Genomic DNA, 25,360 nt, shown 5'->3' with positions numbered 1-25,360 from the left:
CTTCTTTGTACAATGAGTAAAATACCCGGAACATGGTAAAAAACACGGAATTTTTATTAAAATTCATATATCTCGACAAGTTTAAAAAATTAAATTATAATAATTCACACATTCATACATCAGTATATAACACATCTAACCATATTGAAATTTTTATTTGTTGTGTTGTATTAATGAAGAAATAAATAATTATTATTTTTGATAATCTGACTTTTAATGAATTTTTCTGTTTCAACAAAACGATTCAATTCCTCTTTTACACATGTAACTTATTTTTTCTTTGTTACAAACTGTTCGGATTATTTTTCATTTTTGGCAATTTGCTATTTCTGACGGAATGAAAATCTGTCATTTTCAAAAAATCACAGTCAATGGGATAACTTAAAAAATATTTTTTGCAAAACACAAAAACATCCAAGTGAATTTAACACATGCATCAATAAATATGATAGTTATATAAAATTTCTTCATTGTTAAAATTAAAAATGATTCAGTAGGTATTTCACAAAATACAATTTGGTTGTAAAATCTATGAAAATGATCATTAAAATTATCAATTATGAAAACAATTTTTATTCTTGAAATAATAATAGTATTATTACAAATTTTAACAATGAAGAAATTTTATATAACTATCATATTTATTGATGCATGTGTTAAATTCACTTGGATGTTTTTGTGTTTTGCAAAAAATATTTTTTAAGTTATCCCATTGACTGTGATTTTTTGAAAATGACAGATTTTCATTCCGTCAGAAATAGCAAATTGCCAAAAATGAAAAATAATCCGAACAGTTTGTAACAAAGAAAAAATAAGTTACATGTGTAAAAGAGGAATTGAATCGTTTTGTTGAAACAGAAAAATTCATTAAAAGTCAGATTATCAAAAATAATAATTATTTATTTCTTCATTAATACAACACAACAAATAAAAATTTCAATATGGTTAGATGTGTTATATACTGATGTATGAATGTGTGAATTATTATAATTTAATTTTTTAAACTTGTCGAGATATATGAATTTTAATAAAAATTCCGTGTTTTTTACCATGTTCCGGGTATTTTACTCATTGTACCAAATTAAATTGTTGTTGCTTCGCTTTCGTGATTTCCTGAAACAGCATCTTTTCCAAGCTCGCATTGATCATGTTCCAACTTTTCGTAACGCTTATTTTTTTGAATGTTTCTGACTCATCTCTTTCGCATAGCTCGCCAGTTCAACATCCATAAATTTCCACAAACTGAATAAGAATTCCTTTCTTTAGCTATTCCTTCTTCTTGGTGTGCCGAAACATTCATATAGCCAACAAGATATGAACATATCATATGCTTCTGTCGTTGTCATTTTTGGTGTGACATTCATTATCGAATATCCAGAATTCAAAAAGAATTAGGAAAATTCAGAAATATCATCTCATGACTGCATGGGGTATTGGCTAAGTATTTGCATTAATAGAAGAAGGAGAAATGATAATGAATTGAATGCTCCTCTTTTTGAATGTGTTGCAGGAACAGTTTCACAAAGCATGCCTCCTCCACATGTGCTTGGAATCGAGCGCAAAGTGAAACATCACTCAAGCATGCGCACACTCTCTCCTCCTCCAGTTTCTGCTCCTGAAACCTTAAAATAATTTTGATAAAGTCCTCTCTGCAGTTAAGTGCTTAGAAATTATGATTTGTTCAGAATTTGATTTATCTGTTATTTGAATAATTAAACAAATTTCTCTTCTTTTTCTCGCTTTACAATCAATTTTCCTTTCAATAAGTTACACTCTTCATCTTTTCCATATGATCGTTGATTGCTCCGATTTGAGAAAATACAATCTCTTCGATTTGAAAAAAAATCATGGATATCGGAAACTCATCCAATCTTTTCTTTTGTCCTCACTAGTTTTCAATTTTATTAATGGCAGGTAATAACTGTTCAATATATAAGAAAAGAAAAGTATTTCTTTTTTGTAATAACGAGTTACAAAGTTGATCTAATCTATTTTTTCGCTCCTTATTTTTGAAAAGAGCATCAGAAAAATATTGTTGAAGGTTTCGTTGGAATAATACAGTGGTTTCCAAAATAATCCCGTCTGCTCATAATCAAAATTTTCAATTCAAATTTACTGGTTAAATTGGAGAGAAATGAGATTATTCTAATAATAATATTCACTTCGATCAAATGTCGAATTATCAAACTCCTAAAAAAATTTTTTTTTTCGATTTTGAAAATGTTTTGAAACAAAATAATACTTATTAAAATCATTCAAATACCATTTAAAAATGTGAAAGACTATTTTTTATACTTATAAATTCAAGCTATAAATCTATTATACGAAAATTTAAACGTCTGAAGCTCCTATAGTGTAATGGTTAGCACCTAGGACTCTGAATCCTGTAATCCTGGTTCGAATCCAGGTAGGAGCATTTTTTCAACAAACTCTTTTTTACAATTTTTCATAAAAGAATTTCAACACAAATGCATTTATCTATCTATGCTAATATTTTTATGCGCAGTTAAAAATTATTTTTAATTTATTCATTATTTTCTTGAAATTTTCTGTAATGATGAAGATCAAAAATCTCAGAATAAATAATAAATAAGTGGGGCTGATGGTAAATTATGTTCCTCAAAAGATAATCTCATTAGAATGTCCAGGTTAATAGATATTATTATAATATGAATTTTATTAATTCATTTTGCAGTTATTATAAACCATGATAGCTTTCCTGTGACTATTTTATTTGTTTTGTATTCTTTGTGCCTTCTTTTGTCCGTAAAAGAAGCAGTTTTAGTTTTTCACAAGCAAAGTTCCAAATCAAATATAATAGAAAAATTATTTTTAGTTCTTATTTCTCTGTTCTTATTTTTTCGTTCATTTTTGCTTACAATCCCTCTGCCGTATGAATCATTTTCGTTCTACTTTCTTTGCGATGAATTCCCGAGATATCTTATGTTTCTTGCATGGGAATTTCTTGCTTTATGGCTTGGGAGTGCGGTTGTTTCAACATTGTCACACAGTAAAAGTTCTTGCAATTTGCTAACAATATTGTTTATATTAACTTTTGTTGCTTTATTCGCAATAACAATTGCTTTGTGCATTTTGATAACGGTTTGAAATTACAATTTTGAAAATATTGTTATTTAACTTTGTCAGATTCGAGGCTCTTCGGACAAATGGGATCATAATCGTCTTCTTTTAATTGTTGACTCAATAAATTATTTTATCATCACTGTATCTATAATGATATACGGAATAAGACTTTTTCAGATATTTTTAAAATTCAAAATATCGGATGATTTTCGGATTAGAATCAGGATACTCTTAATTTTGATATTTTGCATGTTCGGAATATTTTGTATCCGTTTTTGTTGGACTTTAACAACTTTAACAAATTGCAACGTATTTGCACCATTAATTAACCAGCTTGTGGATTCAGTGAAAGAAGGACAGCAAAGATGGTATGACTTTATTGCGCAATAATATTTTTGAGATAATTTTTCATTCATAAATGATACTTGTATCTGGTATTTGCTTTCTTTATCTGCATATCCACTTTCATTTTCTTATTAATCTCTTGTGATTCAAACAAATTATAAACATTTACCCCCTCTTTTTACACATGATTTTTGAATTATAACATTTATTTTGTAATGTTGATGCATCAACATCTAATATTCTTTTTCTTTTTCTTTTTCTTTCTTATTTTTTTCCTTATTGTTATCTCAGGGCATATTATTACACATACTACTGCTTGTTTTTCTGCGTATTCGAGATCGTCCCTTCACTTCTTCTTCTGTCTGTGTTTTTCGTGCTATCGCTCCACTCGCCCAAGTCAAAGTCTGACTCACGTGCAGCAAGCAAAGTGTATTACATCTCCAAAGCCAAGCACGGCGCAGACATCGACGGGATAGCTGTGCTGCCTGTGCTGCCGACGGAGGCTGTCTTCCAGAAGCAGAAAGGCACACGAATGGGTGGAAGCGACAGAGGAAAGACAAGAGACAGAGAAAGAGAGAAAGAAAGAGAGAGAAGCGGGAAGCGTAGAAGCAGAGACAGCCGCACGCGGACATACGAAGGCGATATGAAGGACGGTACACAGGTGATAATCACCTCGAATGAGGAAGGAGGAGTCAGAAGTCAGAGCAGGAGGTACAAGCAAGGGAGTGCAAAGAGTGGGCATAAAAGAAGAGAAGAAAGCGAGAGTGAGAGGGGAAGAGAAGACAGACGCAGAGAGAGAGAGAAAAGTGGAGCAGGGCAGCAGGCAGAGAGAGGCATACATCACTCGAAGAACGACATGCGCAGTGGAGAAAGGAGAGCTGTGCATTCGCCTTCGCCTGTGTCCAACCAGTCGAGCAAAGCGAGAGAAGCATTCGGAGCATCGTATGGAAAGCACCATGTGCATGTGCACACACACGGGCACAGACACAAAGGGAGGAAAGAGAGAGGAGAGTGGGAGAAGAGAGAAAGAGAGAGGGAGAGGGAGAGGGAGAGGCAGCGTGTGGAGGGAAGCGAGAACGAGGAAACGGTGGCGATGCTGCGACATGAGGAGCAACAACAACAGCAGCAGCAGCAGCAGAACATCGGGGCGAGTGGGGTTGGTGTGTTTGGGGAAGGGGCAGATGGGACAGGAGGAGGAGGAGGAGGAGGAGGAGGAGGCAATGAAGACATCACACTGCCTTCTTCGCTGGCGTCGTCGGTGGGTGTGCTGAAGGAGCAGGGGTACATGCCAATTAGTGGCGCGTTTTTCGCAGCGGGAAATGTGCTGAAGGAGAAAGAGAAGGAGAGAGACAAGGAAAGAGAGAAGGAGAAAGAGAAAGAAATAAGTGAGGAAGACAACTATTCCATCAATGCTGATGGGTTTGGAGGGTATCCATATGCATCGTCTGCTTCACCGAGTTGTGCGTCACCATCACGTTCAAGCTCTTCTCATCCCATTCCGTTTTCTGCCTTCCCTTTCACGTCAAATGCTGCCATTTCTGCTTCTTCTGCTGCAAATGCAACGGCCATCAACAGCTCCTCTTCATTTTCTTCTTCTTCCTCTTCTTCATCTTCTACTGCTGCTGCTTCTTTGCTTGCTTCGTCGTTTCTATCAACATCTTCAAGCTCCTCTTCTTCCAGCTCTTCTGTGCAGCTCCCACCTTATTCACTTCACCCAAACGATGATCCAACATTCATATTGTCTGAAATACAATCATTTGCTCCATCGTAATTTCAAAGAATTTATTTGTTATTTTTTCGTTTTTTTTTTCGTCTTCGGCTTGTTTTTTTCTCAAAAATTAAGGATAAAATAAAATAAAATAAAATGGGAAACGATTTCATTTCACAGTATGTTTTTATTTTGTGTTCTTTCTTCAGAGCTGTTAAGCATATCTACATATGTTTTTGCTTCATCACTTCAACTTCATTATGACTGTTTGTTCGTCTGTTAATATAACTTGGATGTTTAGAATTTGCATTAAAATCACCTTATATGCAACAAACTTTATTATTATTTTATTTATTTTAAATATGTTTGTCTTTTTGTTTTCGAATGTGCTCTTTTATTGTTTTGTTTTGAAATTTTTAGAGTGTTTTATTTTTCTATTTCTTTCTTCTTCTGAAACGTAATTTGGCTTTCTTTTAATGATTTTGAAATCCACTTATTTTATCTCACTCTATCATATCGAAATTTTTGTTTTAAAATTAATTGAAATTATTGATTGAAAGTTGATCGATGAGAGTTGAATAATGGGAACGGTTAGAATATTTTTGCCTTTTAAATGGCTTCTATAAGAACAGGGTGTGGTAAAGTTGTATTTTTATTGTAAACTATTTTTGTTGTTATGATAATCATTGCGAATTTTCGATTAGAACTGGAAAAATAGATTCTCAATCTGCGGTCGTTTTAACGAGGCCTGAATATCTTAAGATGTGGAGGGAAGCATCGCCTAGTACAGCTGACCGCTCGTTTGAGCAAAAGGTTTTCCTTTTTTGTGATCTACATTTTTTTTACTTGCCTTAATGAAATGGACTTACAAATTTTTTATGTCTTTGGTTTTTCCAGAAAAAAGAAGCACACGAGCGTTCACTTCAACGTGCTCGTGGTTGGGCAGATTCTTTTGAATCAAAACGTGAGCAAAAAATACGGTTTTTTGCTTTTTCATTTTTTCAAAAAATTTAATCGGCAATTTTAGAGAACGAGAATTTAGGTTAAAAACAAAGGAAGACGAACTAAAGGCACTTGATGAACAAGAAGCAAAATTGAGGGGTGCGTTGTAATTTTAAAAAAAAATTTTTTTTTATTTGGTTATAACTTTTTTCCGTCTGTTTAGAAATGCAACATCAGCAAGCGCTTGAATATGCTGCTTCAAAGTTAAAGAGAGAAGACGACATTGCAAGAATGCTCTCTTCAAAATTACGTCTTGCAGAAGCACAAAAAGAAACTGCTATGCAAAGGGAAGCAAAAATGAGGATTGAAAATATGGAAAAAGAGCAAGATAGACAATATCATCTGCAAACGATGGAAAAATTGAGGAGAGAAAATCAGCAAGCCGAAGAGGAAGAAGAAAGAAGAAATCAAATTAGAAGGAAGATTGCAGAAGAAAGAAAAGCGCAATTATTAGAGCACGTTGAGCAAAGAAGAAGAGAGATAGAAGTTTGATATTTTTAGAATTGTAAACATCTTAAAAGATAAATGAAAACGCAAATGGATTTAATTGATATGGGCATACCATTTGTAAATGTTATACTTATATGTGTTATTTGCAATAACAGGATAACTTTGAGGAAGGGGAAAGAATTCGTCAGGCTGCTATTAAGGCTGAAGAAGAGGAAAAAGCAAATGAGTTAATGAGAAGAGAAAGAGCAAGAAAAATGAGATACGAAAATGATCGAATCATGCACGAAATGAGGGTTTGAAAAAAAAAGCGAATTAGAAAAAAGAAGGAGAGAAAAACAAAAAAGAAAAAAGAAATACTTTAAGTTTTTGCTTTGTGTGTTGGTGCTACAGCAAGATGATGGGAATATTTTTCATTTAATTGTGATTGAAAGATGAGTTAGATATTCGGATAAAACTAATTTATATTGAAATATCATTTAAAAAATATTCATTTCTATTCCTTTTTTACATGATATTTATTTATATACGTTAATCACTCATTTTTTGTGTCTTTACAGCTGAAGAAGATCGAAGACGAGAAGAAGGCACTTGAAGAAGAGACAAAAAGAATCGAAGATCAGAGGAAGAAGGATGAAGAGATGGTTGATCGAATGAGAGCAATTGCAGAAGAGCAAAGGTTTGTTCAATTGCTAAGGAAGTGATGATTAGATTAACTTGAAATTATCAAATTTTTATTTATTATTCAATATATTGTGATATGATATATCACAAATTATTCACAAAATATGTGAATATCATGTTATTTTATTCATTTATAACTGAATCATATTTTGTGATTTTATTGCTTTGTCTTACACAATCTGCAATATATTCGTTTTTCATCAGATTGGAGCAGCTGAGGCGTGATGATATCTGTCAAAGACTGGAAAAAGTCCAAGTTGATGAGACTGCGAAGGAAAGAGAAATGTTGCAAAGACAGGTTTGATATTGAGGCAAATGTTGTGATTTCGTAACTTTAAATATTCTTTATATATTTGATGAATAAATAATTTTTCTTTTTAACTTAATCATTTGAACTGAAATCTATTCAAACAAATTTTTTAAATCAAAAAATATATCTGTTTGAATTTTCCCACTTGTCTTTTTTCAGATTGAAGAGCACGACCGCAAAGAAGCAGAGCGGGAGGCAGCTGAAAAGGCGAAGCGTGCGCGTTCGCTGAAGGCGATGCAAGAGGCAAGAGCAGCACAAGAAGCGCTTAAGAAAGCGAAACAGGAGAAAGAGAGGCAGCGAAAGGAGAAGGAAAGGATAGCTGCTGAGCAGATAAGAAGAGAATTGGAGCAGCAGGAATGGGAAGAGACAGAACGAAAGAGGCAGAAGGCAATTGAAGTCGACCAGATGAGAAGAAGACAGATGGTTTGGGTGATTGGAGAAATGAGTTCTGTAATTATATGTGCTTTATCGCTTCATGACTTTCCATACCTCTATAAGATTTTCATTTACTTCATTTTGTATTTAATTATTTATTTATTTATTTAATGTTATGATGTATTTTTGTTTGCTGTTTCAAATATTTAGGAAGAAACAAGAGAAAGAGAGATGGCTGAGAAGACGCGTACACTCGCACGAGACAGAACAATGATTCAATCAATGCAAGATGAAAGGTTTGCTTTTTTATTGAAACATAAAAAATGCTATAATTTAATATTTTATGTGTTCCTGTATTTTTGTTGTGGTTTTGAATGATTATTTTGACAACGAAATTCTTCCTTCTCAAAATATCAAATTTTACAAGTGAACAATTTCTAAAAGAGGAAATTGAGAGAGCAAAAGCAAAGGGTGTTGATGTGAAGCCTCTAATTATTGGCTACAACAAGCTGAAAAGCACACGTTTATCTTCTTTGTGATTATCAACTGCATCACACACTTCTAATCTTCGTTCAAATAACACTCTACCAATGATCTTCTCTATTTCGAATGATATTTTCTTAAACACAGCATTATTAATTATTCATTTTGTTATTCGAAAATTCTTCATCTTCATATTTTTTTCATTTTGAATATTTGATTTTATTATTATTTGATGATGATTCATTTCACCATTTTATTTTGCACCATTAAAAAGATTGCAGCAAAGCAATGATTGTTAATTATTCATATCTGGAAGCAAGCATCTAATAGTGCAATGTCGAATATCGGACGAATTAGTTTTTCAATGTTTTCAGGGTAAGAATGGACTCAACCGACACCTTTTAATAATCGCATTTTTGAGTATTTTTGATTCAAAACCTTAAAATAAATAAATAATTGATGAGAGAAAATGTTTATTAGTTGTTATTTGAAAAAATGAAACGTTAGACAAAAAAGGTTCATTTGAAAATTTCATTTAGTGATCTTCTTTGTATTCGGATGCACTGGCTCCGTCTTCAATTTCTGTTGAATCGGAATCATAATAGATAGAATCCTCAACAATAGATAATTCATCTGAACTTGATTCATCATCTGTATTTTCAGAATCACTATTATCTTTTTTTTCATTATGGGTATCGTTATCTTTAAAATAGAAAATTTTTTGACAAAATTTGACGAAATCCAGATTCTTTCTTTTGAAAGATATAAATTCCGCAATTGTATCATCTATGAACCGATCTCTGATACCTGTTGTACATAAAAATTTTCTAAATTGCGACCATATTCCTTCAATCATATTTGTACACACTCCGTCTTCAGTTCTGTAACGATACTTGTGACATACTGTCTTGTGGGAATATCCATATTCAGGTAATGATCTATATGCAAGCCATTCATCGGAGTAAATCATGCTATCTTTTCTTATGTTTGTAATAATAATAGGAATCAGGCTTTCTTTTTTTCTATTTCTCACTCTGACAATCGTAAAATTTCCTTGTTTGCCCAAATCATTCCTTTCAACCATCCCAAAAAGCCAAATCTGTTTTTTCCTTCTTCCTCTTTTGTACTTTCTTCGACGAAGCAACATTTCATCAATTTCTACAATCATATTTTTCCCTCCAAGCCACAATGATTCCGACAGCAATGACTCCAACCTTATTCTTCGAGCTGTATTTGAGTAAAAAGAAACGGTAGATGGGTCCACGTTAAGTAGAATAGATATTTGAGTTATATTTAAACGTAGGAAAAGAAAAAGAAGTAACATCAATAATTTTGAAATCCCCAATTTCGAATGATAATTAATCAAATTAGAAAATGGTGATTTTCTTCTTTTACATTTAGGACAGCGAAGAATAAATGATGATATTGAATCTCTTCCAAGAAACATAAATGAACCACATGAACTGCACTTTGCTTTTGATATATCAAGAATTTGAGTCCTAAACCATTCCCAACAACAACTGTTATCATTAAACATTCGAAAATATGTCGATAATTCAACTTTATCTTTCTGCATGCTCTTGAAAAGAAAAATAAACAATGAATTATTTAACCCTTTTTTCAAAATAAGATGGATCAAAGGATTGAAAAGTTCTTTTTTTTTGTTTTTGAAAAAAAGCATTTATTTAAGAAATACGATGTATTAATAAACTTATAAAAAATAATAATCCAAGATTTGAATAGTTTTTATTAAGATCAAAGGTGTCGATTGATTCCACTTTTACCGTTTTCAGTTTCATCCTTGAAAATCTTGTTATAAGTGAATGATCCTTTTTGAAATCATTCTTTCGTTCGAGTTTTGATCAAAATTTCAAGCTCAATGGGATTTTTAAATTAAATTTGTTTCTGCAATTACATCATCATGAACTATATGTATTATCAGTTTTAGTTCAATTTTTCAAAATCCCTTTAGAAAAAATTTTTGATCAAAACTCGAACGAAAGTATGATTTCAAAAAGGATCAGCCAAGTTGATTTATCATTCATTTGATTGAATGATCACTATAGATATCGTAATCATTCAGCAATGAGAGAAATCGAATTTGTCACAAAATTTTTGAGTAAAATAAACAATTCGATTATCAGTGAATTAAAAAACTTTCATTTGGAGTTGTTAAGCACTTTGTTGGTTTTGTTAATTAAATATAATAATGAAGGTTTCAACGTAATATTTATTTCATACTAAACACACCTAGGGTGGTTTTTTCATCCGGACTTTTTTTTTATCCGGACAAAAATTTAAAATTAAAATATCTCAACAAACATTCAATATCAATTTACAGAAATTTGCATGGTTGTATATTAACATATGTGACATCTATTCATATACATAATTTTAATAGCAGTGTTGTATAATTTAAGAAATAAATTATTTTTATTTTTGAAAATCCGACTTTTGATGAATTTTTCTATTTTAATAAAATGATTTGGTTCGTCTTTAATACATAGTAATTATTTTTTCTATATGGGTGATTATTTTTGAAATCATATCTTTTTTCGGGGTGTTGACTTTTCAATGACTGTTGGTTTTTTGAAAGAAAATTTTAATACAAAAGAGAAAAAGCATGATAATTGTATTTTGAAACAAATGTTTTTTCCGAATTGAAGATTAAAATGTGTTCAATAAGCCTTTTCACTTTTCAAATTATTTTTAATTGATATTCAAGAAATATTTTTGCACCGATTTTTTTGTATGAAAAAATATGATTTCAAAAATAATCACCCATATTGTAAATTATTCTGATTATTTTTTATTTTCCACAATTTGCTCTTTCAAATGGAATGAAAATCTGTCATATTTGAAAAATTTTTGTCAATGGGACAACTTAAAAAATATTTTTCATTAAATGCAACCCCATCGAACTAAAACAAACGTATGCATTAATTAATATAACAGTTATACAAAATTACTACATAGTTGATATTTTAATTGATTAACATCCATGAATGATAAATATCACAAATCAATTTGTTTTTATTTCAATTTAAATTTGTTTTCAGAAATAAATATTGAAACATTTTGAATAACAATTAGTCAGTAATTTTGTATAACTGTTATATTAATTAATGCATACGTTTGTTTTAGTTCGATGGGGTTGCATTTAATGAAAAATATTTTTTAAGTTGTCCCATTGACAAAAATTTTTCAAATATGACAGATTTTCATTCCATTTGAAAGAGCAAATTGTGGAAAATAAAAAATAATCAGAATAATTTACAATATGGGTGATTATTTTTGAAATCATATTTTTTCATACAAAAAAATCGGTGCAAAAATATTTCTTGAATATCAATTAAAAATAATTTGAAAAGTGAAAAGGCTTATTGAACACATTTTAATCTTCAATTCGGAAAAAACATTTGTTTCAAAATACAATTATCATGCTTTTTCTCTTTTGTATTAAAATTTTCTTTCAAAAAACCAACAGTCATTGAAAAGTCAACACCCCGAAAAAAGATATGATTTCAAAAATAATCACCCATATAGAAAAAATAATTACTATGTATTAAAGACGAACCAAATCATTTTATTAAAATAGAAAAATTCATCAAAAGTCGGATTTTCAAAAATAAAAATAATTTATTTCTTAAATTATACAACACTGCTATTAAAATTATGTATATGAATAGATGTCACATATGTTAATATACAACCATGCAAATTTCTGTAAATTGATATTGAATGTTTGTTGAGATATTTTAATTTTAAATTTTTGTCCGGATAAAAAAAAAGTCCGGATGAAAAAACCACACTAAGATTATTCGACATCAAAATCTTAAATTCAAAATCGAAAAAGCAGTCAATGAATACAGATATTCAATTCAAGTGAAAACCAAGAAAATTACATTGAAACTTATGTTGAAAATTACTAATGTTAATTTTTTGAGAATGTTTTTCTTTTATTCTCTGCAACTGTTTTCCATGATTAAGACAGATATGAATAAATCCTTCACTCAATAATAAAATCAAAGAGGTCAATTTTTTCTGTTTTATGTTAAACTAACCTTGTTAAAAGCATTTCGTTTCAAATATACGAGTTAATTTCTGTCTTTTTGAGGGTGATACAAGATTATGAACAATTGAACAAATATTGCACAAAACACCGGACATCGCAAAAAATACCGCACAAGATCGATTTCTCAATAACCGCAAGAGGAATGATTCTGACAGTTTTCCTCCAAATACATCTCATAAATACAAACTCAGTTGATACACGAAACTTTCAAAATAGCCTCATTTGTACTCAAAAAATTATTCTTTAAAAATCGGAGAAATTGGATTTTGAGCTTCTCCGAGATTTCAATCATTAATTTTTTTTGAGCACCAATAAAGATATATTAAAAGTTTTATATATCAAATGAGTTTGTATTGATGAGATATATTTTGAGGAAAATTGTCAGAATTATTTCTCTTGCAGTTATTGTCAAATCGATCTTGTCCGGTATTTTTTACGATATCTTTTTCTTTTTTTTTATTTTTTTCTTTTTTTCTTTTATTTTATTGACAAAATTTCTTATTATCTCCTGAGCACATGTGAAGACTATTATGAAAATCCATATTTTTCCTAATAACGCATCTGCACACAATCGAACACCAAAAAAACTTCGAAAAAGTTAAAAAAAAAGTTCGAAATTGTTATATTTCTCTCTTCATTCACAAAAAGAATAACAACAGATGAAACTGAATTTTGGACCATTTTTGAATTTTTTTGTGATTAACAATTTTCGATTTTGAATTCAATATTTTTGATCTTGAGTTTCTTTTTTTCGATTTCGAATAAAAATTGTTCATGTTAAATAATATTTGGTGAAAAATTTATGTGTTGAAAATAAGAAAAAATTTCCAATTTCTTTTAAATAGTAATCCAACATAATTATCAAATGGAATAAAAAAAATATTTCAAAATTTTTATGAAAAGTTCCATTTGTTTAATTTTCAAAAAACTAAAATTTTCATATTTCATTCAAATTACTGTTTCTGCTCACCAAATTATGCTGTCATTGAAACAAATCCTTGACAACGTTATTATATCCGTTTTGGTGTGATTTCGTGAGTGAAAACAGAAATTTGAAAGAAATATGAAATTTTTGATTTTTAGAAAATTAAACAAATGGAACTTTTCAAAAAAATTTAGACATATTTTGATCAAACAACTGTTCCGACTCATGAAATTTTTATGAAAATGAAGACCATAACGTGATATGGCTGCTGTATTCATTCTTGTGAAGATTCGTGAGTGGGAACGAGAACATGATAAAAATATCGTATTTTTTAAATTTCAAATACAACAAAAGAAAAATAACGAAACAAATGAGTCATATCTCGGCTTTAAAAAACAAATGTTCGTTTTTTCAATTCAAAAAACTTGAAACCATACAGAAAACATAAAAATTACACATGGATGAAAATTTAAGATATTTAAACTTTTATTGGGAGTTGATTTAAAAAAATGGATTTTGCCTTTCACAAGAAGTTATTAATGAAAATGTTGAATACGGTTTATCAGTAAAAAGGTCAATATTTAAGGTACGAAAAAAGTTTTTATTAGAAAATGGAGTTATCATTTTTCAATGCTTTTTGATAAATGAGGGAAAATACTTGCATTCATGAAAAAAATAAAGATTTATTTTTCACTTCTTCTGCAATAATGTCATAATAAATCTTCCATCACAATGTTGTATTAAGCAGAAATTTTTAAAAAATAGAGAAAAATATTCAAAAATATTACGTGATGCAAAAATAATGAAAAGACAAATACCATCCCAAGATTCCTAAACATTTTTAAGAAAATAAAATCTATATGAATAATAAAGTTGTCTTTAAAAAAAAATATCCTAAATTAAAAATGAAAAATCATTATAATTTTCAAAATATAGAAATATCAATTCTAAAAATTAACCCTGGGTGACGTGGTGACTTCTGACGTGACCTTTTCGATTTTTGACGGACGTGCCAGATTTTTCCACGTCACATAAAAAAAAAGGAAAAATAAAAATATTTTATCAAAATATCCATTACACATTTTTCACTGACGTGTAAGCGGCTATCGGATTTTAGACGCGTCACTGACGTCACCTGTCTCTGACGTCACGCCAAGTCAGAAATGTGTTTATGCTTTGAAAATGCGAAGAAGAACCAAATAGTCAGTTGTGTTAAAGAATTGTTATTGATTTTGTTTTTCTGCTTTATTTCCATAATTTTTCTAATTTTCCCCTCAATTCTCCATTTTTTTCTAAGTAAAATACATACATTAAAAGAAAGAACATGATAATGCTATTTATTATTTTCTCAACGCAATAGCACAACATTGAGAATGACTTGTTGTCGAGGTTTAGATTTTGTTGTTATTCATTTTTAAAATATCTCTTTTGTATATTTTCAATCATGACTTAAACTGCTAAATTGTCTTTGAAAGAAAAATGAATATTAAGTTAATTCAACATCTTTGTTATAGAAAAACTGTTGGAGATTAATTCAGTTGTTGAAGAAAATGAATAGTCTAAAAATGATTGTTTCTTGGATTGAAAAAGTTCAAATAAAGAAAAAACGTTCACATTTAATGATGAGCGAAGCGTTAATTACAACAGACTGAAAAAATTGATGAATTACGTGCAACCGTAGAACGCTTTTGCACTTATGATTTTCAAAGCTGTGAAAGGCCAAAAGTTTAATTAATTACTCTAAAGAGCATAAAAGGGGACGAAATATTTAACAAACGAACAAGTGTGAGAATTCTTTTTAGCACAACGGTGTTCCAGCCAGTCATTTCGAAATTATATGTAGAAGAAAAGAAGCAATAAGATTATTTGTTTGTTTCTATTTTTGTAAGTTTTTTTCAATAAAAAAAAGGAAAAAAATTCACATACAAAACTTTTTCATATTTCGAATTATAATCTGCTTTCAATTTTGTGAAATGGCAAAAAAAGAAAAATAAAACATTAAAGTTACAATATTCATTTCTTCTTATTTTCTCAATCAAACGTTAAATAGACAAAAATATTCATCGGCAATTAAACAAAATATTTTTTATAAAAAATATAAAGCAATTCGCAAAGAAATAGCGATGATACTTTCATATCCTTCTTCTTCCATCTTTTTGAGCATCTCCCTTTTGGTTGTCTTTCTCTTTGCCTCTTTCATTTTGTTACCAGTCTTTTCTTTCATTCCCCATGAAATGAAATTAAAAAACTCAATAGATCACTCACAGTTCTGTCATTCACTGTTTGCTGCTGAATGTCCTCCAAAACAACTTTAACTGCTCCCCCTTTCAAAAAGTCTTCAAACTTCACGCCTGTGCCATCTGCTGCTCTTCTTATTAATTCAAAGCATTATTTGCTAATTTCTCCATAATTATCCATTGCTGTTCGAAGCACCCGAACAACGCTTTCGATAAGCCAAGCAAATTCTTCATTCCATAATTTGCATTCCCTAAAGAAAGAGTCCAACGTTCCGAACCATCCCAATAAAATGAATTCTTCTTTGGTTTCTTTTCCTCTCTTCCAATCCACACATTTCGACAGCTCTTCAAGTTCTCTCACTGCTTCTCTCGCAAAATGCAGCTCATTTACACAATATCTTCCAAGCTTCTTTTGAAACAGAATTTTTGAATCCGAAATACCCAAATAAAATAATAGTTAAGATGAGAAAGAATGTTGGGTTCCTGATTACATTGGATTACTCCCGCTTCCCATTCAGATACAGCTTCTGCTCGACAAACTTAAAAAAACAAAAAAACCTGACATTGAAAATTACATAAAAATGTTCACACATTCTGCACAAAAGCAACTCAAGACCACCAATGACATTTCCACTTCTTTTTGCAGCTCTTCATTTTCGTCTTTGTTCAAAACAGCTTTCAAAAGACAAGGAACAAAAATGGAAGGAACTTCTTTAGAAATTAAACCATTAGAGAGCAGCAGATAACAATCACAAAGATAAACCAGAGCGTTTCTTTCTTTTCTTCTCCTTTCTTCTATTTTTCGAGAATTAACTTTTCTTATATTTCACAAAGAAACGAACCGTTCAAACCATAAATATTCACGCTCATCATAATTTTCCAATATTCAACATGCTCCAGAAACACAGCTGCAGTGCCAGACACAATTTTTTATGTTCGATCATTTTGTATATATTATCAAACTTTTTTTTTGTGAGAACAAATTAAATCCTTTGTCTCACATTGCTTCAATTATTCCAAGCATTTCTTCCATTTGCTGTCTGCGCATCTCCATTGCATCTTTCAAGCTCAGAAAACATTTCTGAATAAAATAAATAAGACATTATCACAATCATAAAAAAATCAGCATTAACATAAAATGCAAACCCCAAAACGTATTTTCAATATTCTTCTCCTTTATTTTTTGCTAATATTGCAGTTGGAAAGTGTCACACTTCAACAATTCAAACAAAATAAACACACGTTAATAAAGAAGAAAGAAATTGAAATGTTCAAAAAAAAAAATAAGTGTGAAAAATTTTGAATTCATACCAAAATTAAACTGATTTGTTCTACAAATAAGCCATTTCGAAGATAATTTTTATATAAAAAATTGATTATTCTGTAATGGGATATTTTGATCATTCACAAAAAATCTTAAAAGGTATTATTAATGTTCGTATATTTATTTTTTAAATTTTCAAGTTGTTATTCTCTGAATAAAAATAAAGGGTTTTTTTTTTTTTTTTTTTTTTTTTTTTTTTTTTTTTTTTTTTTTTTTTTTTTTTTTTTTTTAGTGGAAAATTGGTGACGGACGTAACGAACTTTTTTCTTCACGTCACCCAGGGTTACTAAAAATATAGATTGAAAAGAGCAATTACAAATTGCAAAGATAACAAAAAATAAAGTATATAAAAAATATTTTTTTCTAAAATGAATAAGATAATGATATTAAATAAAGTATGAAATAAATCAACTTTTTTTCAACAAGCAGTAATGGTCTAGGGGTAGAATGCAACGTTGCCATCGTTGCGACCCGGGTTCGAGTCCCGGTTACTGCAAGTTCTTTTTGTCTTTTTAACATCAAAATAGTTTTAAATCCTTCAAATACTTCGAGTGTTTTTTTTCGAACATAACCGCTATTTAATGACTTTAAGAGAATATCATTTATCTCAAAAATTGATGATAAAGAATACAAATTATTTCTATTTTCTTTCATTGAAACTGTAATTATTTTTTTTAATGGTTTATCCCCTTTATGCAATTTTTATTTATTTGTTGATATATTTTATCTGTTAAATGGCAACTCAAGCAACCACCGTTGAACATTTATATCGAATAAGAAGAACAGTATGGCAAATGTTGGATGATCGTGGTTATAATGTAAGTAAAGAACATTTGGAGATGACATTGGCTACTTTTCGTGATCAGTTATCTGGCTCTGTTTCGTGTGCATATTTAAGTTGAAAAATTGCTAATATTATACATTGATGAATCACATTATAGACGTGAAGATTTGACTATTCTGGCAAGCCATAGAGTTACAAATGAACATGTGATGGTTTTCTTTTGCGCTGAACCAAAAGTGAGAATTATATCTGCTAGAAAGTGTGCATAAAAATTTCCAAATAATTATAAGCGCGATGTTATGTATGATATAAAAAATATTATTTTAGATACATTCAATATGCCAAAGATGAAGGAGTAAAACATGCAATTTTAATTGCTCAAGAAGGCTTTCTTTCACATGCAAGAGACGTATGGAAGATTTTTTCCCCATTCATTTCCATTGAAATTAAATAATATACAATAGTTTCTCGCAGCATTGGCTTTGAAGGGATACACCATTGAACAGTTTTTGGAAAGCGAACTTCGTGTTAATGTTACAAAACATGTATGTAATTTCATTTATTGCAGCAATTGCTTAAATATGATTTCAATTATCGAAAAGATTCTTGTTCCACAACATATTCCCTTATCAGATGAACAAAAGGCTGCACTTCTCACAAAATAGTTTGCATATATATTTATTCGTTTTAACAAGATAAAAATGATTTTCTTATCAACAATGGTGCATTTTCAATAATAAATTTTAATGATTCAATTTGCATAAAAATTTAGCAAAGTCAAAGAAGCTCAGCTACCTCGAATTCAGCAAGCAGATCCAGTTGCGAAGTATTTTGGATTGAAAAAAGGGCAAGTGGTTAAAATAGTTAGACCATCCGAAACAGCTGGAAGATATGTCACTTACAGAATAGTTGTATGATTTATCAATACACCTCGCAACACTTCATTTGAATAACATCGAAAAAATAGGACTTAAAGATCCAAAAAATTCATCTCTTACAATGAATGTATATGCAGATGTTTAATTATTATGACAATTACGCTGAACCATATATATATATTTCACATTCCCCTGCGCATCTTATGAAATGATTTATTGGGGAATGATAAGGTTAAATTTTTTTTTTTCAAACAAACTTAAAGAGAGATGTCATAAATCCCAAATAAAACGATCAAAAGAAAAATCAATTTTCAAACTTTAATTCTTGTTTTTATTAACAGGAGTTTTTTTCACTCTCTTTTTAAGAAAAAGAACAAAAATATTATGGATTAAGAATGTGATCTTCATTTTATAAAATGGAGCGGACAACAGATTACTTGGAAAAAATTATGAAGTTTACCGATAAAATTGGCATTGGAATTAAATTGTCACAACTTTCATTACCATTTCAACAAATACTTGCTGAGTTTATAGGTATTTCTTGATTTATTTCTTTTTTTGCCTGCAAAAAAAATACAAAAATTTAATTTTATAAATTATAATATTTTCCATCCTTTTATATGCAATTTCGTCTTTCAACGATCGTTATATTTCACTCGTAAATTCTTTTCTTCTCAAGATGGAACTGAACAATTTTATTCAGCTCAGCAGGAACAATTCGATCACAACCAGAAAACTATTGAAGAACTTCAGAAAAAAGTCAAAGAGCTTCAACAAGAGATATTAAAGAGTATTCTCAACATTTCACACATTGATATTATCACATTTTAAACGTTTTGTTTTTAGATCGTTATACCGTTAGTGATGATATTGAAGATGAAGATTCGGAAGTTACTGAAGACCTTAAAAATGTTACGTTGATGCAAGGTCATCAACATCAACTCGAAAAAGAAAATCAAGAGTTACGAAAAAAGATAGAATCATTAACAGAAGAAATAAACGAAGGAAGGAAAGAAGGTTCATCAGAGACAAAGTACACTGTAAGCGAGCAAGCTGCTGTATTTTGTGAAACTGCTCGGGACGGTGTTGTTAGTTCTTTCACTTCCATTTCAGGAGTAGGTGGAGACTTCGATCACTCGTTACCACAATGGCTCACTTTTTCACCAGTTACACAGCTATCTGCGATGCTTTCTTTATTTGAAGAGAACAAATTGAAGCACAAGACCCCACTCGCCAGTATGGCTGATGCATTCATAGCACTAGCAGACGAGGTCAGGTCTCTTGTGGCGCTGGAGTCGAAGCTGCTGGAGCTTAAAAGCCCTGTCTACATATTTGGCGATATCCATGGAAACTACAATGACCTGCGCTTCTATCTGAACCGATTCAACCCGACAGGAAGGATGGGATGGCTGCCCCACAAACTGCTTTTCCTCGGGGATTATGTGGACAGAGGCGATTATTCGATTGAGGTGGTCACGAGGCTGTTTATTGACAAGATTTGTGCAAGGGTGTGCTTTAATTATGTGCTAATTGACTGCTTTGTTGTGAAGGGTTTTTTATGATATGTTTATTCATTATGAGTTATTTGCTGGATAATTTTTTTTAATATTTTTCAAAAAATGAATTCATCAATACAAAGATAATTAATTTTCCATTTTCTTTCTCTCTTTTATTTCATTTTATTTTATTTATTGTTATTTTTTCCCTTTCCCCTTTTCTTTTCCTCCCCTCCTTCAGACAAAAGTCTTTCTCCTCCGAGGCAACCACGAGCTGTCGTATGTCAATGGGCAGATAGAGACGTATGGGCAGGGCTGTTTCCGGCTGCAGTGTCTGCGCGCCTTCAAAGCGAAAGGGGATGCTGTCTACGATGCCTTCAACAGAGCATTCGACTGCCTCCCACTCGCTGCCATCGTCGACAAGGAGATCTTCTGTGTACATGGAGGTGTGAGGAATTAGAGACAGACAGGCAGATAGATTGATAGAGAGAGAGAGAAAGAGAAAGAGAAAGAGAAAGAAAGAAAGAAAGTAAATGAGTGTGTGAATGAGAATATAAGCATATTTGAAAATATTATTTGAATGCGGTTGTATTGTGTGCGTCTGAGACTTTTTTTGACAATAAAATTTCAATTCCACAATTAATGCAATTTCTCCTATACAATTATTTCTTTCTCTTTCTCTTTCTCTTTCTCTTTCTCTTTCTCTTTCTTCTCTTTATGTATCTTTCTTTCTCATTCTTCTCCTTCCATTCTCTCTCACCCAGGAATCCCCCGTCCTCATTTGCCTCGTATAGTCACTGTCCCTCCACCAGACACTCCCATTCTGCCACCTCAGACATTCAACATCACATCACCCAACATCTCAGCCTCATACACAATGAAACGGAACCTGCGCCTTCCTTCATCATCATCATCATCATCATCATCATCATCAACCTCTTCTTCTTCCTCTTCTTCCATTTCTCCTCCTCTTTCACCAACAACTCTGTCTTCATATCTTCCTTCATCCACATTCACCCAAACACCCACCACACAAAATGCCAGCACTTCAAATAATTCTCTCTCCTCTTCAGCCACATCACAATCTTCTTCCACTTCACACAAATCTCTCACATCATCATCCTCTTCTTCCTCCTCTTCTTCCTCCTCCTCTTCCTCATCTTCTTCTTCTCTTTCATCCACAGACTTCCCACTCATCCTACCCCCCCTGCGTCTGTCTGCCATCCGTGCTCTCCCTCCATCTCTCCCAGGCACTCTCTCCTTCAGTGAAGAATGCGTCCTGCTGTCTGACCTGCTGTGGACTGACCCACTGCCATCAGAAAGAGACGTGCCGGCTGCACAGCTGAGGGAGTATCTGAACGAAGAGAGCAGAAAGAAGGGGAAGAAGGGAGAGAATGGAGAAGAGGGAGAGGAGGAAGAAGAAGAGGAGGAAGAGGAGGAGAAAGAAGAGAAGGAAAATGAAAATGGGTTGAAAGATTCTTCTTCTTCTTCTGAAGGACAATCAGATGAACTCACAAAGAATACCTCATCCAACAAGAAGTCAAACAAAAGTTCTGACCATTCTTCTTCATCTTCTTCCACATCCACCTTGAAATCCCAGTTTCCTGATCTCTTCCAGCTTCTTCTGCAGTCCTCAGACATCGACAGCGACGGCTTTGCGCCTGGCGTGCGAGGGGCAGATTCCGTGATGTTCAGTGAGTATGCTGTGGAGGAGTTTTTAAAAGAGAACAACCTGACGCTGATTGTCAGAGGCCACGAAGACCAGTCGGCAGGGATGCAGCTGACGATGCACGGGAGAGTGTTCACTGTGTTCTCGTCGTCGAACTACAGAGACCAGAACAGCGGGGCGTGTCTGCTCTGCCACGAGAAGAAAGTGCATGTGGTGATCAAGCAGAGCTCGATGCCCAGGAGTGTCATACACTCGACGTCGGCCACGCGGTTTCCGCCGCTGCTGAGCAAAGGGAAAGATGCAGAGCTGTCTGGTGTGGGCGATGTGTCATTGCAGAGGAGGGTGTATTTAACTGCATCGGCTGGAGGAGGAGGAGGAGGAGGAGCGAAGGGAGGGAGGAAAGCGGGGGATGGGTTGGGGGCGTATGGTGCTGGCAGTATGTTTGGTTCATCGTATTCACATTCTTCTTCTTCTTCACAGCAGAGTGGAGTTGAAGGAGGAATGGGAATTGGGTCTCAGCATTTGTCTTCTGTGCGAAAAGGGAAGGGGAAGAATGCGAACAACAGAGGAACACACTTTGGATGGGGAGTGAAGGAAGGGAGCAGACAGAAGGGAACAAATGGAGAAGGAGAGAAGGAGAAGGAGAAGGAGAAGGAGAAAGAAGAGGAAGGAGGAAAAGGAAAAGGGAAAGGGAAAACAGAGGCAGATAAAGAAAAAGAGAGAAATTCTGCAGAAAGCTATTCAGAAGGCAAAGGAGAGAGCAACACAATGTTTGGTTCAGAAGGAGGATCTTCTTATTCTCCTTCTCTTTCGTCTTCAATTGGAGATTCAACAATTACAACCACAACAGCAACTTCTTCTTCTTCTTCCTCTGCTTCTTCTGCTTCTTCATTGTATGCTCCTCTTTATTCAGCAGAAAGGCTCACCAGAAAGGGAGCGAAGGGAAGGTCGATCTCGACTGTCAGGAGAGGAGCAGCAGAGCAGAAGAAAGGGAATATCAGTGAGAGAAGGCTGAGAATGCAGAGGGAACTGAAAGAGATGAAGGAGAAAAGAGAAGGAAGAGAAGGAAGAGAAGCAAATGTGCGGAGTGCGAGTAAAGAAGGAGGAGAGAGTAAAGATCAGCTGATGTTTGAGCGACTTGTTGACAGAGAGGAAAGGGCGGGGGATGAGGAATATGAAGGCAGCATCAATGATGATAGACATCTGCCTTCTGTTTCTTCCTCTTCTTCTTATTCTCTGCCTCACAAACAAACAGCCTCAAACGCCAAGTCAGGAAGATTTGCCAGACAAGAAGGGAAAGAAGCAGACTTTACAGACTCAGAGCTAATCACACTTGTGGAAGAAGTATCGCTTGCAGGGAAGACAGTCAGAAAGAGTGCGAATTCGCCTTTTGAGTCGAATGGAGTGAAAGAGGATCAGTTTTCGCTGAATTCCACAGCTTCTTCTGTCTCGTCAAACTCTTCGGTGTCGTCTCAGGATTCATCTGGTATGGCATATGAAGAGGGTGTTTGATTGACTGGTGCATTTTGAGTTGATTTTTCTTTCCTTCTTTTCTTTCTTTCTTTCTTTCTTTCTTTGATGGAGAATTGGGATGCTGTAACTTCAATCTTTGCTTCAGAGAAAAAGATAATATATTTTTTTAAAGACAGAGATTTAACTCAAAAAAGTTATATATGTATATATTGAAGCATGTCTGAAGAATTGCAAATGTTGAGTGGGGTTTTTTTCAATTGTTTTTCTTTTATCTTTTTTTACCAACGATATATCTTTTATTCATTCATTCTCTCTCTCTCTCTCTCTCTCTCTCTTTCTTTCTTTCTTTCTTTCTTTCTTTCTTTCTTTCTTTCTTTCTTTCTTTCTTTCTTTCTTTCTTTCTTTCTTTCTTTCTTTCTTTCTCTTTCTCTCTCTTTCTCTCTTTCTTTCTCTTTTTTCTTCTTCAACCACAAACCCAATTCAGACGATGCAGCCACAAATCTTCTCACCCGTCTGGGCCGAGGCTCATCCACCGCATCTGCCTACAGCCGCTGCCCAATCTTTGGCAACAAAAGCGACAGAGGAGAAGGCGGGAAGAGTGCGAAAGAACAAGAAAAGGCAGAAAGGCAGTTTGTGAAGAGGAATGCGATCACTGCGGTTGCACCAAAGAGGCGGGTTTCTGCTGGTTTGCATATTATGTTATATTTGACAATGTTTTATCAACTCTTTGCCAACTTGTTAATATTTTATTTCTTTTCTTTCTTTCTTTCTTTCTTTTTTTATCTTTACACATTTCACGTGGACTGCTCATATGTTCTTGTTGAATAACAAAATTCAGGCTCTTTCCATCCTCAAAAGGGAACAATTCGTGCTGCTTCTCCTCCTCCCTCTCTTCTTTCTGGTGCGCATAATTCATTTGGCCTTCCTCCTTTAACCACCTCATCCAATTCTTCTCCCTTCTCGACGACACCACAGTCAAAAGCGCAAATTTTTTCTTCAAAAAAGAATTGATCATTATTATCTGGAGTTCAATTTCTTACATGTTTGTGAAATTTTTGCATCACAATTTCAGATTTATCAAGCTCCAAAAAGAAAAGAAAAGAAAGAAAAAAGAAAGTACTCTCTTTCTATTTTGTGGATTCATTCATTTTCCTTCGCTGTTTGTCTGCTTATGCCATAAGTAATATTTTCAATACATACATACATAACAATTGTTATTAAATGACTTTATCAGCTTGTTGTTATTGCTGTACTTTCATTTCAATAACATTTTCGTTGTTTCATGTGATTCACATTGGTTTTTTTAAAAAAAGAATTTGTTGAATTATCTCCACTTAATAAAAAATAAAATTGAAATCTTTCTTCAAAAAGCAAATATTGCTGAATAAAATAGAAAACAATAACGTAAATATGACAATTTTTTGTGGCGTAAAATATCACAAACAATTTTTGCATCTGAGGTAAAAAAAAACTATTTAAATATTATTTTCAACTCTTTTTCAAGCTTTCATCAATTTGATTATGTATTTTCTCAAGATCTTTTTGGTTTAATGATCTAACTTTTGCAATAAAATCTTCAAGTGCACTCATGTTTTCTATTCTACAATGAGGTTCAACAACATTTCCGTTTTTCATTATTATAATAAACGAATGATTTACATCAACAAGCTTAACACCCAGATTCTTAAATGCTTCTGCAATCTCTTTCGTTTTCAAACATATTTGTTTGATTTCATCCAATTTTATAATTTGCTTTCGTTCTCGCTGTCCCAAAGCTTTCGCAAAACCAACGGGCAATTTTGTAATTGTTATTTCTTTTTTGGTATTATCTAAACTAATTATTGAAGAAAAAGTCGATGCATTCCATAGATACTGTGAAAAAAAAAACAAATTCGTATTTTTCTTTAATATTAATAAAATCTTTGATACCTCAAAAGCAATCAATGTTACAAATGAAATCAATCCAAACTAAGAATAAAAAAGTTATCAAAAATAATTCACAAGGCAAATTATACACTTAAAAATAACAAGAACTTCAAAACCAAGCGCATAATTGGATTG

General features: G+C 32.4%; 4 protein-coding genes across 4 annotated transcripts; all 4 read left to right on the top strand.

Annotated features, from left to right (window-relative positions):
- Positions 1–3,234: 3,234 nt before the first annotated feature.
- On the top strand, positions 3,235–5,701 carry MONOS_10001 (uncharacterized protein; the record flags this gene model as incomplete). The annotated part of the gene is made up of 2 exons (XM_067862408.1): positions 3,235–3,452; positions 3,721–5,701. 2 exons carry the CDS (start codon positions 3,235–3,237, stop codon positions 5,198–5,200), a joined length of 1,698 nt encoding a protein of 565 aa, XP_067721558.1. The 3' UTR covers positions 5,201–5,701.
- Positions 5,702–5,722: 21 nt separating this feature from the next.
- On the top strand, positions 5,723–8,733 carry MONOS_10000 (putative Trichohyalin-plectin-homology domain). The gene is made up of 11 exons (XM_067862407.1): positions 5,723–5,770; positions 5,842–5,950; positions 6,035–6,117; positions 6,165–6,238; positions 6,303–6,625; positions 6,745–6,882; positions 7,147–7,265; positions 7,475–7,568; positions 7,740–8,003; positions 8,166–8,251; positions 8,383–8,733. Exons 1-11 carry the CDS (start codon positions 5,751–5,753, stop codon positions 8,492–8,494), a joined length of 1,422 nt encoding a protein of 473 aa, XP_067721557.1. The 5' UTR covers positions 5,723–5,750; the 3' UTR covers positions 8,495–8,733.
- Positions 8,734–17,692: 8,959 nt separating this feature from the next.
- On the top strand, positions 17,693–18,959 carry MONOS_15047 (putative DNA-directed RNA polymerases I, II, and III subunit RPABC1). Its single transcript, XM_067867898.1, has 6 exons — positions 17,693–17,882; positions 17,941–18,042; positions 18,111–18,192; positions 18,248–18,328; positions 18,386–18,447; positions 18,556–18,959. The coding sequence occupies exons 1-6, from the start codon at positions 17,734–17,736 to the stop codon at positions 18,698–18,700; spliced, it is 621 nt and encodes a 206-aa protein (XP_067721556.1). The 5' UTR covers positions 17,693–17,733; the 3' UTR covers positions 18,701–18,959.
- Positions 18,960–19,077: 118 nt separating this feature from the next.
- On the top strand, positions 19,078–24,649 carry MONOS_15048 (putative Serine/threonine-protein phosphatase; the record flags this gene model as incomplete). The annotated part of the gene is made up of 7 exons (XM_067867899.1): positions 19,078–19,195; positions 19,341–19,451; positions 19,508–20,169; positions 20,399–20,603; positions 20,922–23,312; positions 23,784–23,984; positions 24,138–24,649. 7 exons carry the CDS (start codon positions 19,078–19,080, stop codon positions 24,308–24,310), a joined length of 3,861 nt encoding a protein of 1,286 aa, XP_067721555.1. The 3' UTR covers positions 24,311–24,649.
- Positions 24,650–25,360: the final 711 nt, after the last annotated feature.

Source organism: Monocercomonoides exilis, assembly GCF_001643675.1.
Source record: "Monocercomonoides exilis strain PA203 chromosome Unknown scaffold46-794033, whole genome shotgun sequence".
NCBI lineage: Eukaryota > Preaxostyla > Oxymonadida > Polymastigidae > Monocercomonoides > Monocercomonoides exilis.
This window is presented reverse-complemented; position numbering and strand designations above follow the sequence as displayed.

Coding starts and splice junctions, on each gene's coding strand:
- MONOS_15047 (XM_067867898.1), top strand. CDS start 17,734: ATGGCAACTCAAGCAACCACCGTTGAACATTTATATCGAATAAGAAGA. Junction 18,043..18,110: donor AGAATTATATCTGCTAGAAA/GTGTGCATAAAA, acceptor ATATTATTTTAG/ATACATTCAATATGCCAAAG. Junction 18,448..18,555: donor GCTGCACTTCTCACAAAATA/GTTTGCATATAT, acceptor ATAAAAATTTAG/CAAAGTCAAAGAAGCTCAGC.
- MONOS_10000 (XM_067862407.1), top strand. CDS start 5,751: ATGGCTTCTATAAGAACAGG. Junction 8,004..8,165: donor AGATGAGAAGAAGACAGATG/GTTTGGGTGATT, acceptor TCAAATATTTAG/GAAGAAACAAGAGAAAGAGA. Junction 8,252..8,382: donor CAATCAATGCAAGATGAAAG/GTTTGCTTTTTT, acceptor AAATTTTACAAG/TGAACAATTTCTAAAAGAGG.